Raw genomic sequence first — 20,288 nt, forward strand, 5'->3', positions numbered from 1 at the left:
AATTGGATTTTCGGTGAAGTATTTCGATATATCAAGATAATTGAATTCTTTCGAGTAAAATAGAATTTTCTGATTTATAAAAATATTATTATTAAAGGACGGATAAAAATACTTTTTAAAATTTTTTTTGCACGTTTTTAAAAAAATTTTCAAAATATTTTTGTTTGTTTTTGTTTTCTAGGAGAAAGAACGTAAATTGGATCAGTTGTCGAATAAGAAGAGAAAGGAGGAATTTTATAAGCAATGGCTGGAGCTGGAACCAGTGGCGGAAGTTGACGACGAAGAGGAAAATGAAGGTGATAGCGCACTTTCAAGTGCACCGTCGTCACTTTCACCCCAACCTGGGGGATGCGGCCAATGGCAGGCAAATGGCGTCACACGAGAGGCATACGAGTCGCTTCTCTTCGAGGTCGAGGAATTACAAACGAAATTACTCGAGGAACAACGTGAATTGGTGCACGCCAAAAGTCAGGTTCGAGATTTGGAGAAGGCCCTCCTGCAAGAGGTACAACAATTTTTTTTTTTTTATCAATATCAATTTTTATTTTCTATAATTCCAATCAATAATTTATGAAAATATTTTTAATAACCTATTAAATTCAATATTTACTGGAATCAAATAATTTTTAATTTAAATTTTAATCAAATGATTTTTTGATTTAATTAAATGGTATTTGCTTCCAATGCTGAAATTATTGGTTCAAATACCATTTAATTGAGGTAGATGAAAATTATTTGCTGCAAATAAATATTCATTTGATAATAGTCAATTACTCGGTTATTTGAATCAAATATTATTAATTTCATCATTATTTCATAAAAAAGTTTATTACAAAAATAATATAATAAAGAAATTAATTTAAATTTTTAAAAAATCAATGTCTGATTTCAAAGACAGTGATTAAAATTTTCGTCAATTTTCTTAAAGGATATTGCCAAACGATGTTAACTTGAAAATTAGAAAAAGTTCATTTGAAGCAGTATAAATTCAATTAAATGATATAATTAATCAAGTGGTCGAAAATTGAAATTCACTTCAAATTATAAAGTCTATTGGTAAGTTACTGATTTAATACTGTTTTAAAGCAATTTAATTCTTGGAAAGAATTTTATTAAAATTTAAAACAAAAATTGAATTCTGTTTCGAAGAATTTTAATAAAAACTTAGATATAATTAAATTCTTTCAAGGAAATTAATTAAAATTGTACTGAAAATAATTAAATTCATCTAAAGAATTTTATTAAACTTTTTGAAAATAATTGAATTCTATATCAAGAAATTTTATTAAAATTTTTATTGCAAATAATTGAATTCTTTTCAGAAATTTTATTAAAATTTTGAAAAATAATTGAATTCTTTCAAGAATTTTATGAAATTTTTGAAAATGATCGAATTCCTTCGAAGAATTTTAATATTTATAAAAATAATTAAATTCTAATAAAGAATTTTAATTAAAAGTTTTTCAAAATAATTGAATTCTTTCCAGAAATTATACCTATATTTAAAAAATAATTGAATTTTTTCAAGAAATTATATTTTTTAAAAATTATGCAATCCTTTTAAGGATTTTTTCTTATAAAGAAAGAAAGAAATTCTTTCAAGGAAATTAATTAAAATTGTACTGAAAATAATTAAATTCATCTAAAGAATTTTATTAAACTTTTTGAAAATAATTGAATTCTATATCAAGAAATTTTATTAAAATTTTGAAAAATAATTGAATTCTTTCAAGGATTTTATGAAATTTTTGAAAATGATCGAATTCCTTCAAAGAATTTTAATATTTATAAAAATAATTAAATTCTTTCAAGAAATTATACCTATATTTAAAAAATAATTGAATTTTTTCAAGAAATTATATTTTTAAAAAATTATGCAATCCTTTTAAGGATTTTTTCTTATAAAGAATTTTATCAAAACTTTTGAAAATAATTGAGTCTTTGGAGAAAATTGTTAAAATTGTTAAAAATAATTGAATTCCTTTAATTAATTTTAATTTTGAAAATAAGTGAATCCCTGAGCAGGATTTTATTACTAATTAAAATAATTGAATTCCTGCGAAGGATTTTATGAAATTTATTGAAAATAATTCAATTCCTTCCAAGAATTTCATTATTTATGAAATTAATTAAATTCTAATAAAAAATTTTATCAAAATTTTTTGATGAAATTATATTTTTTAAAAATAATTGAATTCTATCAAGGAATTATATTAATAATTGAATTTTTTCAAGGAATTTTATTTTTGAAGAATAACTTAATTCTTTCAATGAATTTTTTTTTAAGTATAATTGAATTCTTTTATAGAATTATATTTTTAAAAAATAATTGAATTCTTTCAAGGAATATTATGAAAATTGTATTAAAAAATAATTAAATTCCTCCGAACAATTTTATTATTTATGAAAATAATTAAATTCTTGCCAAGAATTTTATCAAAATTTTTAAAAATAATGCGGAATTCTTTTGAGAATTTCATTTAAATTCAATTGAAAGTAATTAAATTCCTGCAAAAAATTATATTAATTTTAAAAATAATCGAATTTTTTCAAGGAATATTATGGAAATTATAGGTATTAATTATATTTTTGAAAATAAAATTATAATTTTTTTCGAGGAATTTAGTTAAAAATTAAAATTGTATTCAAAATAATTGAATTTTTATGAAGAATTGTTGCAAAACGTTTGAAAGTAAATGCGGAATTTTTTTGAGAACTTCATTTAAATTCAATTGAAAGTAATTAAATTTCCTGCGAAGAATTATATTATTTTTAAAAATAATTGAATTTTTTCAAGAAATTATATTTTTTAAAAATAATTGAATTCTTTCGAAGATGTTTATTATTTATAAAAATAATTGAATTCATGCGAATAATTTTATTAATTTTAGAAAATATCAATAATTAATTTAGTTAATATGTGATTTTTTTCAAATCTTGAATCTGAAATAATTTAGGAGGTTAAAGTTTTGAACGTTCAAATGAACGAAATTTATTTATTTCTTCTTCAAATTAAATTTTTATTACTATAATTTTGCGTCACTATTAAGCAAATTAATTATAATGTTTCTAAATGTAAAATTTGAGTTTTTAATTTGAATTGTAATCAATAATCTATGAAAATATTTTTAACAAAAAATATTTCGTTCATTTGAACGTTCAAAACTTTTTGTTCATAATAATTTGAGAATTAAAGCTGATATTTTGAAATGAAAAAATTTTAAAAAATTTATAATAATGAATTAAATATCTCGTTTCGCGCGTAAAATTTTGCTGTAAAAAATAAAAACAATAAAACAAAAAAAAATTTGTGAAGAAAAAAATATTTTTTTTAAATTTACAAAGTTTTAAATTTCAATTGAAATAATTCTAGTTTTTAACTATCAATTATTAAAATAAATTATTATTTTTCTTTATAGACCAGAGGCAGTCAGAACAGTAAACGAGCGCTAAGTGACAAATTACGAGACGCCGAGGAACGTGAATCAAATTTAATCGCCGAAATATCGGAATTAAGGGAGCAAAATGAACTCTTGGAATTTCGTATTCTTGAAATGGAGGAAACGCCTAATCAAAGGGACACTCCAGATCCAGCCGACAGTGGAATTGTATCACCGGAACCAATTCATCTCTACAAAGTATGATCTGATTTTTCTCCTTCTTTCTTTCTTCCTTTTCTCTCTCTCTTTTTTTTTTTAATAATTTACCTCATCCACGGGGTTTAAAGACCTTATGGCCATTAGTTCAAGCCAATTAAACAGTGACTTTCGCTCAGGTCTATGTATTATGTTATGCACGAGTGTCCACGTACAAGCGCAGTATATAGAGGAACCATAAAAGTCCAACATCTTCCTTATCGTCGTCCCAGTGTTTATGGAAAGTTGTTTTATAAAAACGACTTTTCAAATTATATAGATATATGTCCATTTTAAATATCCGATTATATGACTTAATGATTGAAATAATTCCCAGCGCAAGTTGTTAATTTTTCTCTCCTCTTAATTTTTTCCTGGCAAATCAAATGATGTGTGCGTATGAGAGCGCTGGCAAAAAACCGGTATTAGTTTAATAGTTATTTTCAGTCCAGGGGGGTCGCCGATTTCTTTGCTTGTTGACAAATCACGTTTTTACTGTTAAATTGAGCTTTTTAATTAATTTTTATTTTTAACTGAGCTTTTTAATTTATTTACGTTTTTAACTAAACTTCTTTTTTATTTTCTTTTTTAACTCAGCTTTTTTAATTTACTTTCATTTTTAATTCATTTTTATTTTTAATTGAGCTTTTTAATTTATTTTCATTTTTAACTGAACTTTTTAATTTATTTTCATTATTTTTAACTAAGCTTTTTTAGATTATTTTCATTCATAATTAAGCTTTTTAATTTATATTCATTGTTTTCTAAGTTTTTAAATTTATTTTCATTCTTAACAGTTAAATAAAATTAAATTAAAAAGCTTAGTTACTAAGCTTTTTATTTTTTTTCTTAACTAAGCTTTTTAATTAAATTTTATTTTTCAGTAATTTCTTTTATTTTTAATTATTTTTATTTTTTAACTATCTAGCTCTGTAAAAGGGTATTAAGTAGCAAAGAATTAAAGCTGACGTTTATATTAATTTAGTTTAAATAATTAAATTCTAGAATAACTTTCTTCAAGTTAATAATTCTAATGAAATTAGAAAAGATTTTATTTAAAACCATAGTTGCAAATTTCAGAAATAATTTTTGAATTTCGAAAGGTTTTAGACTACAATTTTTAAAAAAATTTTAATTGACATCAAATAATTATTCATTTAATATTTATTTAAAAAGTTAAATAAGTTTTAAATAGTTTTATTTGAAATTCCGTAACAAACTTTGGTGAATTTCACAACGTTTATAAATCAAGGATTAAAAAGAAAAAATTTATTTTCAAAGCAAAGTTGCATAAACTTTTCTAGAAAAACATCTTTATAAAGGTTCTGAGCCAAATTTTTCCAAAAAAAAATTTTTATACAAAAAATTTTTTTATTTCCCTTCTGAAGAATAAGAAAATTTTTTAAACTTTTGATCATAATCGTTCTAGAATTTGTATTTTTTTATAAAAAAAAATTTTGAAGATAAAAAATATGAATTCTCAACTAAGAAAATGTTTAATTTTAATTTATCTTGTTTTTCAAGGCAATTTTGAAAAATATTTAAAACAGAAAACAAACTTTAGAAAAAGAATTTGTTTAAAAATATTTTAATTAAAAAATAAATTAAATTAGAGAATCATCATATTAATTGAAATTTTGTGAAATTGAATTGAAAATAATTGAATTTGTTAAAGAATTTCATTAGATTTGAAAAAAGTGTAAAAACTGCATTTAAAGTATTTGAAAATTCTTGAAATAATTGAAATGTCCCAAATTACATTTAAAATAATTGAAAATTTGCGTAATAATTGAAATTCACTAAAATTCAATTACAAATTATTGGAGATTTTTTTAAATAATTGGAATTTCTAAAATTTTTCTAAGAATAATTGAACTCTGTTAAAATTATATTAAAAATAATTGAAAATATTGGAAATTGAAGTTTCAATTTCCTAAAATTTTATAAAAAATTTTCGAAATAATTGAAATTTTCTAACATCACAATTAAAATAATTGATAATTTTTAGAAATAATTGAAATTTCTCAAAATTCTTCTAAGAATAATTGAAATCTTAAAAAATTATCGTAAAAATAATTGAAAATATTGAAAATTAAAGTTGCAATTTCCTAAAATTTTATAAAAAAATTAAAAATTTTCGAAATAATTGAAATTTTCTAAAATCCCAATTAAAATAATTGATAATTTTTAAAAATAATTGAAATTTCCTAAAATTCTTCTAAGAATAATTGAAATCTTAAAAAATTATATTAAAAATAATTGAAAATGTTTGATTTATTTGCAATATCCTAAAATTCTATTAAAATTATTGAAAATTTATTAAAAATAGTTAGACTAACCGTTATTTTTAATCAATTTGTTCCTTCTGAAAATTATTCTTTTTTATAATTGAATCTCTCTTGAAATGTTTTTGTACCTGGATCAGAAAAAAAGTCAAAATTCTGTCTGAAAATTAGGAAAACACAAAATAAAATTTTGGGTGGTAAAAAATTTTTAATTGTGTTAAAATTTTATTTTTTATTTGGGTTAAAATTTGTTTTCATTGTTTCTAAAATTTTCAATAAAAATTTATTTTAATTTTCGGTTTTTCCCTTTAATTCAGTCAGTATTTTTTGAAAATATTTTATATCAAAAAATTAATCTGTTTATTTGAACGTTCAGAATTGTTTGACGTCGACGCTAAGCGTCAAAAATGATTTTTTTCGGAATTTTTGGAGATGAAAATTTTAATATTGTTATTCACCTGGATTTAAATTCCAAATCTTACGTCGATGAAGTTGACAACGTTTATGAACAACGATTGAGAAAAGAAAAATTTGTTTACGAAAACAATAAAATATTCTGCTTACAATTTTTTTCTTTTTCAAATTATTGATGAAAAAATTTAACAAATAGTTTTTATATAAAAAAGAACAAAAATTTTAATAGAGAAATCATTTTTCTTTGAAATCTAAATCATCTAAATTTGATTCTAAATGATGTGAACTTCACCAACGAAAAATCTTTTAACTGTTTAATTTTTTTGGTCTTGTGGAAAAAAATGTTTTTTCACGCTCAGCATCGGCAATAACTTTAGAGTCCTTTAATTTTAAATGAACTTTTAAATTAATTTAATGAACTTTTAAATTAATTTAATGAACCTTTTAATGAATTTAATGATTTTTTTGATGAATTTAATGAATTTTAATGAAATGAATTTTTTTATGATTCAAGGAACAATCGAATAAGCCTAAGGATCGAGCAGTGGCAACGGTGATTCCATACACATCGACCTTGACCCAACCGGTGTCGCCTGTACCCCAGAAACCGCCATTATCACTTCAGGAGAGTGGAATTTTCGAAGAGGACGACAGCAATATTGAGGTTGTCGAGGTGACGAATTGTGGCACTCAAACGGAAGCACCGGCCGGTGAACTTCTTCAGGAAGTCCAACGTCTTCAGGAGTTGCGAGCCCGAATTCAAGAGCGTGCCGTTAAAGTTCCGGTTTCACCTGTGAATGACACAAAAACCTGTTCCACACCCGAGGTCACTGAGACAGTGGACATTGCACAAATTGCCATTTACCAGGAGAGAATTCACGATCTCGAGTCGAGACTCCAAAATTATGAGGAGGCCGAGGAGAAATTCTTGCACGAGCAACAAATCTCAAAGCAAAGAGACGAGGAGCTCCTCGACGAGAATTATAAACTCACGGAAAAAATATACTGGCTCGAGAATGAAATGCGAAACATGAGCGTTGCTCCATCGGCGAACAATCATCAAGAAACAATGACTGATTTGAAAATAGGCGTTGATTTCTCCTCTCAATGGAATGGAGAAGAAATGGAGAATTCCCCCTCGGCAGCAAAAGAATGTTGTCTTGAGTGTTGCAAACTTTTGAAGAATTTTGAATCGAGAATTGAACAATTGGGCCAAACGGAGTACATTCTACGGCAGCAAATCACTGTTTTAGAACATAGAGAACGAGCGTTTATCGAGACTCTCAAGCAGGCGGACACAACCTGGTCGAGTGTCGAGATGGATTATAAGAAGAAATACGAGGAAATGCAGGAACGTCTGCAAGCACAGACACAATTGAATCGTGTTTTTCTCGAGCATTTGTCGGCTCTTAATAAAATTAGTCCTGGTGTTTCGTCCACTGAAACGGAGTACATTGAGAAATTGGTTGGACGATTGAGTGGCGCTCTCGATTCAATGGACGTTACTGATGGTATTGAAGCAATTATCGAGGAGAAAAAATCCGCTTGTCAAATTTCGTCCACTGAAAAAGTTTCCAGTGTTTTTTCATCTACCAGCAATGCAGTTCGTGTGAGTTTTTTTTCTCTATAATTTATAAATTAAAACAAATATTCAGAATTGCTGGAAAAATTAGGTACATTTTGTTTTTTCCTAAATTCCAGAGAAAATTTTGACTCTTTTCCTAATCTCTAAAAAAATCCAAGAAAAGTTCGATTATAAATTTTCCTAAAGTTTTCAACGTTCCAATAAACGAAATTTTTTTCTATTTCAGTATTTTTCAAAATTATTATGCAAACAAGAAAAATATATTTAAAATGAACATTTATATACCTTGGAATTAATTTTTTAATATACAAAATAATTTTTTCTATAAAAAAATACGAAGTAAAATTAGTAAAAATATATTGTCGTTCATTTGATAATTTTTATTATTTTAAATAGAATTTTTGAAAAATTCGATTATTTCAAAAATTTTCAATTATTTATAAAAATTCAATTACTAAAAAAAAAAGAAACGAAATGTTAAGAAAAATTTTTTTTAGAATTATAAATAGAACTTTTCGAAAAATTAATTATAAAAAGAAATTTTCATTTAAAAGTTTTTTAAAATCCAGCTTCAATTTTTAAATAATTTCAAAATCAAAATCACAAAAATTATTATTATTTATTATTTTAACTATTGTTTTTTAATTTTCTTCAAAAAAAATAATTTATTACAAACAGTTTAACAAATTCTCCTCAAAAATCCAATTATTCTCAAAAATAATAATATTCTACTTAGGAATACAATTTTTTTAAATGATTCAATTTTTTCATAAAAACTTATTAAAATTTTTATAAATAATTGAATTTTTGAAGAGAATTCAATTAATTTTATAAACAATAGGATTCTTCAAAAAATTCAAATATTTTCAAAAATAATAAAATTCTACTCAGAAATTCAATTATTTTCAAATTTTCTGAATCATTCAATTATTTTTAGTTATAAAATAATAAAATATTATTTTCAGCAATTTAATTACTTTCAATGCGATTACAATAAAAATACTCGAAAAAATTCCATCTTTTGTTCAAATAATTGAATTCTTTCGATAGAATGTACTAAAATTTTTTTAAACAATTTAATTCTTTTGAGAAATTATTATAAATGTTATAAATAATTTGATTTCTGAAAAGAAATAAATTATTTTAACAAGGTTTAATAAAATTTTTCCAAAGAATTCAATTATTTTAAAAAATTTAAATAAAGTTTTTTAGAAGAAATAAATTATTTTCAATTAAATTTTTGTCAATTTTTTGTTTAGAAATTAAGGAAAAGTAAAGAAAGAAAATTTTTTGTAGCAACCCTGAAAAGGTTACAGTTGAAATTTTTTAAAACATTCAATTATTTCTTTTTGAATTTAAAGAATTGAATTCTAGTACAATTTTTTGAAAAAAATTGATTTACAGCAGAATTTTCATTAAAACTTTAGAAAATTATTAAGTATTTAAAAAGTTATAGTAAAAATCCTATTAAATTACAAAAAAACTTAATAACATTTTTGCAAAAATTCAATTATTTTAATGAATAATAACATGCTTCTCAGGAATTTGATTATTATCGATAAAATTTCAAAAAAATTTCTCAAAAGGATTCAATCTTCTCTGTAAATAATTGATGTCATTTAAAGAATTTTATTAAAACAAAAAAAAAAATGTTTTTTTCGATAAATTTTTAAAAAATTGTATTAAAAATAATTCTTTTCTTAAAAAGAAAATTATTTAAATTTCTAAAAATAATTGAATTTGTCAGTAGAATTTTATTATTTACGAAAATAATTGAAGTCTTATGAAGAATTTAATGATACATAATTGTAAAAATTATACAATTCTTTTAAAGAATTTTTTTTTCCTTTGAGAATAAAGAATAATAGAATTTATTCGAAGATTTTACTACAATTTTTAAAAATAATTGAATTTCTGAGCTGCATTTTATTATTTATATAAATATAATTTAATTCTTGCAGAGAATTGTACTAAAATTTTTGAAAATGATTGAATTTCTGAGCAAAATTTTATTATTTATTATTTTAATAAATAGTTTTATTAAAATTTTAAAATAAATTTTAATAAATAATTTATAATTATTATTTATTTATAAAAATAACTGAATGCTTGTGAAGAAATTATTTAAAACTTTTGAAAGTAATTAAATTTTTGCGAAAAATATTCGAAAAATTTTTGAAAATAATTGAATTTTCACCGAGAATTTTGTTAAACTGTTTGAAAATAATTGAATTTTTTAAAGAATTTTATTGTTTATAAAATTAATTGAATTCTTTTAAAAAATTCAATTTTTTTAAAAAATTTTACTAAATTTTTTGAAAAAATTGAATTTCTGAACAGAATTTTGTTAAAATGTTTGAAAATAATTGAATTTCTGAGTAGGGTAGAGTGGGGTAAAAAAGCCACATTTTTACTTTTGATGTTGTAAAATCTGTATTTAAAATTTTTTTCTCAAATTTCCAATTATTATTGAAAGTTTAGTTATTAAGCTTGAAAATTCTTGACGGAAATATTTTTTATCTCATGAAAGGACTAAGTTATAAGAGTTTTACGAAAGCACTGTAAAGGCTTTTTTGCACCACCTGGTGGGGTGAAAAAGCCACCCTACGATTTTAGCAAAACATGTTATCAATTTAGGTATTTTTATAGTTTTCCTTTATTTATATGACAAATAGTCTTATTTGAAAAATATTCTAATAATTATGAAAGAGTTTTTAGCAAGCAAAATTGAAAATTATATTAAGTTTACCTGTTTTCGATTTGCACTGACAATTTTTCGTACCTTTTTTAGAAGTTCTCTTCAAGTTTCACGACAGATAACATATTTCGTTGAAACCATTTATTCATTGTTTATTTTTTTAATGCACTTTGAACTACTTTTTCGTCGTGTTTAATTTATTTTATTAAATAAACACGAGACATTTTGTAAAATAAGAAGGTTAGTTTAAATAGAAAACAAGTGAATTTCACAAAATATTCAATGGACTTTTTGCCCTGGCTTTTTTACACCCAAGACCAGTTATTAAAAAAAGCAAAAATAAATTGTTAATTCAGTTCAATTTCCAAAAATTAACATTGTATACGTTTTCGGTATACTTTTCTCCTTATGTACAAACATTTACTTTTATTATTCGTTCACTTAATCAAATTGTAATATGTTTGAAAAGTTCACCAAAATGTTTTCAAAAAAGCAACAAAAAATTAAAATTACAATAAAAACAATATTAATCTAGGTACAACATTCAAATTAGATTCAAAAGTTGCGTATTACCTAATAGTATTTATATTCTAAACAGCTGATAAATCGGCTTAATAGTTTTTAAATAAAACTCAAATGGCTTTTTTACACCATGGCTTTTTTACCCCACTCTACCCTAGAATTTTATTATTTTTGAAAATAATTGAATTTTCACCGAGAATTTTGTTAAACTGTTTGAAAATAATTGAATTATTTGAAGAATCCTATTGTTTATAAAATTAATTGAATTCTCTTCAGAAATTGAATTATTTTTAAAAATTTTATTGAATTTTTTTGAAAAAATTGAATTTCTAAACAGAATTTTAAATTTATGAAATAATTATTGAATTCTCGTGAAGAATTTTGTTAAAGTGTTTAAAAATAATTGAATTTCTGAGTAGAATTTTATTATTTTTTAAAATAATTGAATTTTCACCGAGAATTTTTGTTAAACTGTTTGAAAATAATTAAATTGTTTGAAGAATCCTATTGTTTATAAAATTAATTGCATTCTCTTCATCAATTTAATTATTTTTAAAACTTTTAATAAATTTTTTGAAAAAATTGAATTTAAAAACAAAATTTGAAATCTATTGAAAAGAATTTTATTAATTTAAAGAATAATTTAATTTTTACGGAGAATTTTGGTTAAACTGTTTGATAATAATTACATTTTAATATAGAAAAAATATTTTGCAGTAAAGTTCAAATTGAACGAAGTAATAAATCTTTGTTCACTTGAATTTTCAAAAATTTAGGAACGTCGTGTAAATTGAAATTAATATTAAATTAATAATTAACAATTAAATTAATATTGCATAAATACATCTGAAAATTTATTTGACTTATTTATTTCTGCAGGACAATTTATCTCCTCGACCCTGGAATGCAAAATCAACGGAAGCGATGAAACAAGTCCCGAGAACAATTGTCGAAACGAAAGGCGCCGTGTCACAGGTGACATTAGCTTCTGACGAGGATCACGAGGATCAATCAGAAGCACAGATAACCATTGACGAAACAGATCCGGACAAGAAGGTTAGATACAAAGAGAGTGATGTTAGGGTGATGAGAAGTAAGAAAAGGGTCGGCAGCTTTGAGCGGGACAACCTCGGTGTACGAAATCGGCGACTAATTTTATATCAGGAAATTTGTGTTTAGTCATTTCAGAAAAACAAAAAAAATTCAATTAGTCGTATCTAAATTTGAAGGAATAATCTTTTTTTCTCAATTCTTCTTGATCATCAAGATTATAAATATATATATAGTTAGCTCTTAAGAGTCGGGACCTAATTATATTATATAGGAGGAAAAAAAAAAGACAAAAAACGAAAAAATTATTTGGGAGTGAAATCAAAGAGACATTGTAACTGAACTAATGTAACTGTTTCGGAAGTTGTAAAGCATGCAAACGAGAAGATACAAATGCAGAAGGTCAACTTCGACGAGAGTTTCGTGGGATGGACAACAAGACTGAGTGAGAACGTGCTTCTTGATGATTCGAATCTGGCCCAAGGTCAGTCTAAGTAGTCCCTTGTAGACAAAAAGCAAAAACAAAAACCCTCAGACGCTATTTTATTTAAAGAAAAATCGCTCATCTACCAGCAAAACTGAAAGAAATTCGAATATTTCACTCGAGTATTTTTTTTCCTTTTTCTTCTTCTCGATCTTCTATTTCGTACCTTTTTTATGATTTGCTGCTAGTTAGATACTTTTTTTAATTTTGAACTGAAAAGAAATTTAATTTATTCAAATAACTGATTGCTTTACCATTATCAATTAAATATTTACTTGAATCAATCAATTTTGACGGTTTTTTGTAATTTTATTCAAATTACAAGTAATTTGAGTCAATTGAATGGAATTTGCTTCAAATACTGAAATTATTGGTTCAAATAAAATTTCAATTGATTTAAATAAAAATTATTTGATTCAAGTAAACATTCATTTGATAGAAAAGTAATCGGTTATTTGATTCAACAAAATTTTTTTTCATAAGTGACACTAAAACCTATTTTTATTTTTTTTTTTTTTGAGAATTGGAAAAAAGAAACCGAATTGATTTATAAAAAAGAATTATAGTTAAAATCTTTAAAATAAGATTTCAGAATTAAATTTGAAAATAACATTTTTTAAATTATTTTTTAAAAATAATTAGGTAAATTTTTAAAAAGTTGTTAAATTGAAATCATTGACAATTTAAGTAAAATTCATAAAAAGAAGATAATTCTTATAGAATTTTATGGAAATTTCAATTATTTAAAAAATTTTTAAATATCCTTCACAGAAATTCAATTATTTTCAAAAATTTTGAAAATATTCTTTGCACGAATTCAATTAAATTCAAAAATTTTAAGAATATTATTATCAGGAAAAAAATATTTTTAAATATATTAATTATGCCCCGAAATTCAATTATTTTCAATAAATTTAATAAAATCCTTCTCAATAATTCGATTATTTTAATTAATAATAAAATTCAATTCAGGAATTCAATTATTTTAAATAAATTTGATAAAGTCCTTAAAAATAATTCAATTATTTTAATTAATTATAAAATTCTGCTTAGGAATTCAATTATTTTCATAAATAATTGAATTCTGCTCAGAAATTCAATTATTTTTAATAAATTTGATAAAGTTCTTCTCAATAATTCAATTATTTTAATTAATAATAAAATTCTGCAATTGAATTATATTATTTTTAATAAATAATGGAATTCAGCTCAGTAATTCAATTATTTTCAACAAATAATAAAATTCTACTCATAAATTCAAGTATTTCATAACTTTAAAATTCTGTTTAGAAATTAAATAATTTTCAAAAATTTTTTAAATATTTTTCGCAAGAATTCAATTATTTTCCAAAGTTTTGAAAAAATTTTTAACAAGAATTAAGTTATTTTTATTAATAATTAAATTTTTCTTAGTAAATCAATTATTTTCGAAAATGTTAATAAAATTCAGAGCAAGAATTTTATAATTTAAAAAAAAATAAAATTCTGTTCAGGTATTCCATTATCTTTAATAAATTTGATACAATCATTCCAAAAATTTTAATATTTCAAATAATAATAAAATAATGTTTACAAATTCAATTATTTTCAAAAATTTAATAAATATTTTCACAAGAATTCAATTATTTTTATAAATAATTTAATTTTGCTCTAAAGTTCAATAATCAATACGTTTGATAAAACTCTTCGCAGGAATTCAATTATTTTCAAAAATTTTAATGAAATTTTTTTTTTCTTACATATAAAATTCTGCTTAGAAACATTTAGAAATAATATTAAATTTTAAAAGGTTTTCAAATTTAAACTTTTGATCATTTTCATTTCTGTAGAAGGTTGTTAATTATTTATTTTTAGAAAAATATTAATTTATTATTTTTTTAAAGAATTATTAAAGTTTCGAAAAATTTTATTTAAAAATTCTAAAAAATAATTTAATTTTTAAAAGAATAACCGTTGTAATTTTTTTAATAATTAAATTTTTAAATGTTTTACAATGAAATTATCAAAAATTTCAATTTTTGTGAAAAAGTGAATAGCAATAGATATTTTAATATTTCTTTAACAAAATTATTGATCTTTTTAATTATGTAATTTAAAAATTCTGAAAAAATTAGGTTTTTGAAAAAATTTAATTAACATTTTTTGAAAATAATAGAATCCCCGAAAAGAATTTCAAAATATTGAAATAATTGTAAATTTTGTTAAATTTCGATTAAATTAATTTTGTATTTTAAATAAATTCACTTTTTACTTTGGAAATTTAATTTAAAATTATCGTATTTTTGAAGAATTATAAGTGTAAATTTTCGACAATAATTGAATTTTACACAAAAATTTAAAAGCGAATTTATTATCAGGATAGTTTTAAAATTACTGTTTGCTAATTATTTTTTATTAACTAGCGCGAAGCCTGCTTTAAGAATTTCTATAATAAATTAAAAATTTAGAAAATATATTGAACTTTTTAATATTTATTAACATTTTAGTAGAATTAAAAATTCCGAAAATAAATTTTTTCCCAACTTGTTAAAAAAATTACTCTAAAAATTTTGAAAAAGTGAAAAAATACTGAAAAATTCTGAAAATTAAATTTCCCCTATTTGATGAAAATTATTCGGGAAATTTTTGAAAAAGAAAAGAAAAATACTTGAGTGAAAAATTATTTTCTTTCAGAGCGTCACGTTTTCTTTTAGGAACTCTTGCGATTTTCGTAATACATACGAACTTTCTCGCTTTTAAACTGAAACGTCTTTAATTCTCTTCGAAACACTAAAAATCAGTGTTCATCGTGATAATAAATGGACGCAAAAAAACAATTCACCGAGTAGATTAATCGTGTAGACAATCATTTTCTCTTGTAGTTATTTTTAATCTTAATATCCTCAACTGTAGTCAGGCTTTAGTAATTTGGTGATGGTGCTTTGAATTATTGCTTTTTCCTTAGAAAAAAAATAACAATATTCATTGTCTCTACACTGCAAGTTTTTTAATTAATTATTCCTAGCGAAGCATATGCAAAAAAAGGAGAAAATTAATTAATTAAAAATTGTGCAGTTAATTGAAAATTTTAAAGCGTCTTGTTAACTCTCTCTTGGGAAGCGGTTTTTCATTTTTTTTAACGGCTTCAACATGCAAATGAAATTTACCTGATAAAACTTATATTTAGAAACAATTAACAGTTAAATTATTATTGAGCATTCAGAGGAAAACTTCTGAGTAAAAAATAAATTACAACTTCTGTGATAGTTACTTAAAATAATAAATTATTTTCGGCGAAAAAAAAATTGTTTATTTTCTTTTTTTCTAAAAAGAAAGAAAATTCGACAATTTTCATAAATTAATTCTAACAAAGTGCTAATTTTTCATGAATTCTAAAATAAATTTATATTTATTAATCTTTTGAGTGAATGGAGAAAAATGTTAATTTGTTTTTATTTTCTTTTTCTGGTAATGAAATGTGGATTTTTTTTCGCAGCAAGTAATCTACTTTCGGTGGAGGTGATGGTCCAATTTTCTTCCTCACGGTACCATTTAGTCAAATTGATGGCTTTACGAATGCAGCAAGCTTGACAAACAAAAAATTGTCCAACTCGAAAGGAACCGTTGTTCTGAAGCATCCGATGAGGTACGAAAATTCACTATTTATCTAAAGAAAAAAAAAGGATTCCTAGAGTGTAAGTTACTTATTTTTCAATTTACATTAAATTAAAAGCAAATATTTCAATTAATTGCTAATTTTATTAAATTAAATTTTTTTTATAACAATTCAAAAAATATTATTCTTGATAAATAGTAATTCAGTAAATATTATTATTAATTATCAATAAATAATAATTTATTAAATATTTACTGAATTATTATTTTAATTATTATTTTCTGAATTGCAATAAAAAAAATAATTAAGTGTTATAATTCTGAAGTTTGTATTTTTTCTTTCAGGACAAATTTGCTGGCGCTGCTTGGTGAGCCCAAGTGATGACCAGAAATGGTATACGTCCTACCGAAAAATTAAAAAAAGAAAATCATTTGTAAAAATTCGTAAAGAAAAATTTATTCTGACAAATGCATTTTAAAAAGCGTTGCAACAGACGCAAATAAAGTGCCTTGTTTCTTGTAATGTTCCGCCCTACAAATTATAAAATTGTAATAATTTTTTTAAAGAGATTTACAAACAAACAAAAATTATAGAATAAGTGTCGGGTGCTTCCAAAATATGAGAGAAACTAAACAAACTTTCAATTTTCATTCTGGAAATTTTTTAGTATCACATCATTTTTAGAAGAAAAAGGAAATTTAATTTTCCAATAATGAAAAATTCAATTTTCTTTCTTTTTAAAATTATAGGATTGGATTTTCTTTCTACTAAAAAATAAAAAAGTCGAAATCTTTTTATTCAAAATAATCGAACAATTTTCTGTTAAGAAATAAAAATAATCGACATTTTTTCTATTGAGAAATAAAAATATCGAAATATTCTCTGTTTAGAAATAAATAAAATTTGAAACTTTTTAAAACTGAGAATTAAAAAATAAAAAAGTCAAGATTTTTTTTAAATATCGAAATATTTTCTGTAAAGAAATGAAGAATTTGAAATTTTATATACTAAAAAATAAAAAAATCGAAATTTTTTCTATTAAGAAATAATCAAATTTGGAATATTTTCTGTTAAGAAATTAATAAATCGAATTTTTTTTTACTAAGAAATAAAAAAGTCGAAATCTTTTCTATTAAGAAATAAAAATAATAATCGAACAATTTTCTGTAAAGAAATAAAAAAGTCGAAACTTTTTCCATTAAGAAATAAAAATAATCGAACAATTTTCTGTAAAGAAATAAAAAAGTCGAAATTTTTTCTGTTAAGAAGTAAAAATAATTGAACAATTTTCTGTAAAGAAATAAAAATAATCGAACAATTTTCTGTAAAGAAATAAAAAAAGAGTCGAAATTTTTTCTGTTAAGAAATAAAAATATCGAAATATTTTCTATTAAGAAATAAACAAAATTGAAATTTTTTATACAAAGAAATTTTAGAGATTTTTTTTTATAGATTTTCTCTATTAAAAGATAAAAAAAATTTGCAATATTTTCTGATAAGAAATAAAAAATCATAAGTTTTTCGATTAAAAAATAAAAAAATCTATCGTTTTCTCATTTTAGAAATGAAAAAAAGAATTGCAAACAAAATTGCTGGTTTCGATAATTTGTTGCAAATAAAATGAAAAATGAAAAATTCGAATATTGTTTGGTTTCTCTCGAGAAAAAGCCATATATAGAGACTTTTTCCAATTAAAATTTAAGTACCGAGAAGAGTATTCGCTTGAAGCAACCTGATCGTATGTAAATGACGAAACTGTGATTCTTAAGATACGAATCTGTTTATTTAAGAGAAAGTCGAATTTTTTTAAATCGACAATACTTTACAATACCGAATCAAAAAAAATGCGAACATTTTTTTGCAGCTTTATATACTTATTAATTAATAATTAAACACAATTGTTTTACGACTCTACAAATTAATTTTCATATTTTGCTATTGTTTTATTCTTAAAAACGATTCTCTCAATCTTGATTAGTTTCTTTTAATGACTGTCTAATTATATTACCCAAAAAAAAGAAAAAGAGAAAATTAAACGTTTGTAGTAAATTTCAATAATAATTGATAGTTGATAAATGACGTTTTCACAATTATAATAAATTAATTAATTTAATTTTGATTCACAAGAGGAGATTGAAGAATTTAATTAAATTAGTAATAATTCAAATGTCGATTATGAAATAATTTGCCAAACGAATTTTCGACTCTAATTAATCAAGATTGGAAATTGTTTTGATAACACGAAATAATTCTTTTGTCGGAAGGTTTTTATGTAAAAAAATATGCAATTGTTTTATTTGCAAATTTAATCGATTTATAGACGTATTTTTTCTTTTTTGAAATCAAATCCAATATTTTGTTCGTTGAAACTTTGTGAAGTGGATTATTATTTGCAACGCTAAAAAACAAAAGAAATTAATTATTTTCCTGAGAGAGAAAAGTTTTAATATTTAATTTAAAAAATTTTAAATAACGTTTTAAATTTTCCTAAGAAGTGGAAACACTATTTTTTATACTTTAGAAGCAATAAAATAGTGTTTCAACTGCCACTGATTTTTTTGACCTACTGAAAAATATTAAAAACCACTTTTTAAATAATTCTCTTATTTTTTGGACGTTGTAAAATTGCGGACTCGATTTGTATAATTTATATAAGGAAAAAAAAAGAAGCTGCCGAGTGTAAAAATCTGTAATATTGCGTACATGACATGAGTTAGAATTTAGCTGATGCCTCTAGTCGATTAATTCGTAATTATTTTAAGTTGCCCTTTAGAATCTTATTTTCTACTTGTATATTGTTTATTGTAAAAAAAATGACTAAAAGTCGTCGATACCTAATTTTAACTTCCGTTAATTATATTCAATTTTTCTATTATTATAAATTATAATTATAATCATAATCATTTATTATTCTTATTATATTATTATTGTTTTAATATCATTATTAATGTTATTTAAAATGAAAAAAAAATTAGAATTTCTTCGTAGTCAGTAAGTAAATGCGAAAAACCTGAAATTAAGCTGTCGAATAATGTAATATTTGCATATATAAATGTATTAATAAAAAAAGATATTATAAATTAAATAAGAATAAATTTTAATTAATTAAATCAAATTAGTTAAAAAAAACTATAACATATAAATTAATTATAAAATTAATTATAGACTGTAAATTTTCTTGCTGATCATCAAACAGAAAAATTATAATTTTTGAATTAGAAAAAATTTAATCTTTTTACAAGTTTTATTTTATTATTATTTAATATTTTATATTACTACATAAATATTATTATTATTATATAAATTTTTCAATTTTTTAGTTTTTTACCTTTTTTTACAGTTTTTTCATATCAGGTGGACATTTATTAGCAACGACAGACTGCATTAATAAAGTTGGCAATGCACACTCCATAAAACGAACTCTCTCGATCAAAGCCGCTTGGCGCCTTTCCAGAGAAGCGTTTCTTTTCTCATAATGACTGAGAATCGTTTTCCAGCAGCTCTCCTTCTTATTTCTTTCCTTTTTACTTTTATCATTATCTATTAACGAAGAACTGCACAATTTACTATCAGACATTATGTAATACGACGAATTTTTCACTTTTTAAAATTAAAAAATTTTTTTTGCAGAAAACTTTTATTAAATTTATATCAGTTTTTATTATTGTCACCAAAAAATTTGACCAATTTTGACGTTTTCAAAAATTTGTCTTCTAAATTCAGACAATTCAGTCTGAAATTATCTGCGAATTTTTTTTTTCTTTTGGCCGGAAACGTCATTATGTATCTAGAAATGATAGAAATTAATTTTTTCTAACCAAAAAGTAATAATTTGAATTTTTTAATCGTTTTATATAAAAAAAATTGTCGTTTGAAGAAATTTTCTCTTTTCTCTAGTTATAAATTTTTATTTCGTTACAGAAAATAAAATTTCTTGGAAGGAAAGTAGATTTATTGAGGAATATATCAATTATTTTATAAAATACTCGACGGATGTTTACAATTAGAATTATGAATGGT

At 22.4% G+C, this 20,288-nt stretch overlaps 1 protein-coding gene across 2 annotated transcripts in view; it reads left to right on the forward strand.

Annotated features, from left to right (window-relative positions):
* LOC122502775 (janus kinase and microtubule-interacting protein 2-like) overlaps positions 1-16,681 on the forward strand; it is a 205,919-nt gene extending 189,238 nt beyond the window's left edge. The window contains exons 10-15 of one of the 2 annotated variants that reach the window (XM_043612978.1): positions 182-505; positions 3,420-3,638; positions 6,849-7,943; positions 12,019-12,195; positions 16,149-16,298; positions 16,613-16,681. In XM_043612978.1, the coding sequence (XP_043468913.1) occupies positions 182-505; positions 3,420-3,638; positions 6,849-7,943; positions 12,019-12,195; positions 16,149-16,175 (1,842 nt within the window). In that variant the 3' untranslated portion in view covers positions 16,176-16,298; positions 16,613-16,681. Of the gene's footprint in view, positions 1-181; positions 506-3,419; positions 3,639-6,848; positions 7,944-12,018; positions 12,674-16,148; positions 16,299-16,612 lie in introns of those variants that run through there. The other variant, XM_043612976.1, reaches the window with a different exon arrangement.
* The last annotated feature ends 3,607 nt before the right edge of the window (positions 16,682-20,288 follow it).

Source organism: Leptopilina heterotoma, unplaced genomic scaffold, assembly GCF_015476425.1.
Source record: "Leptopilina heterotoma isolate Lh14 unplaced genomic scaffold, ASM1547642v1 Lhet_237, whole genome shotgun sequence".
Lineage (NCBI taxonomy): Eukaryota > Metazoa > Arthropoda > Insecta > Hymenoptera > Figitidae > Leptopilina > Leptopilina heterotoma.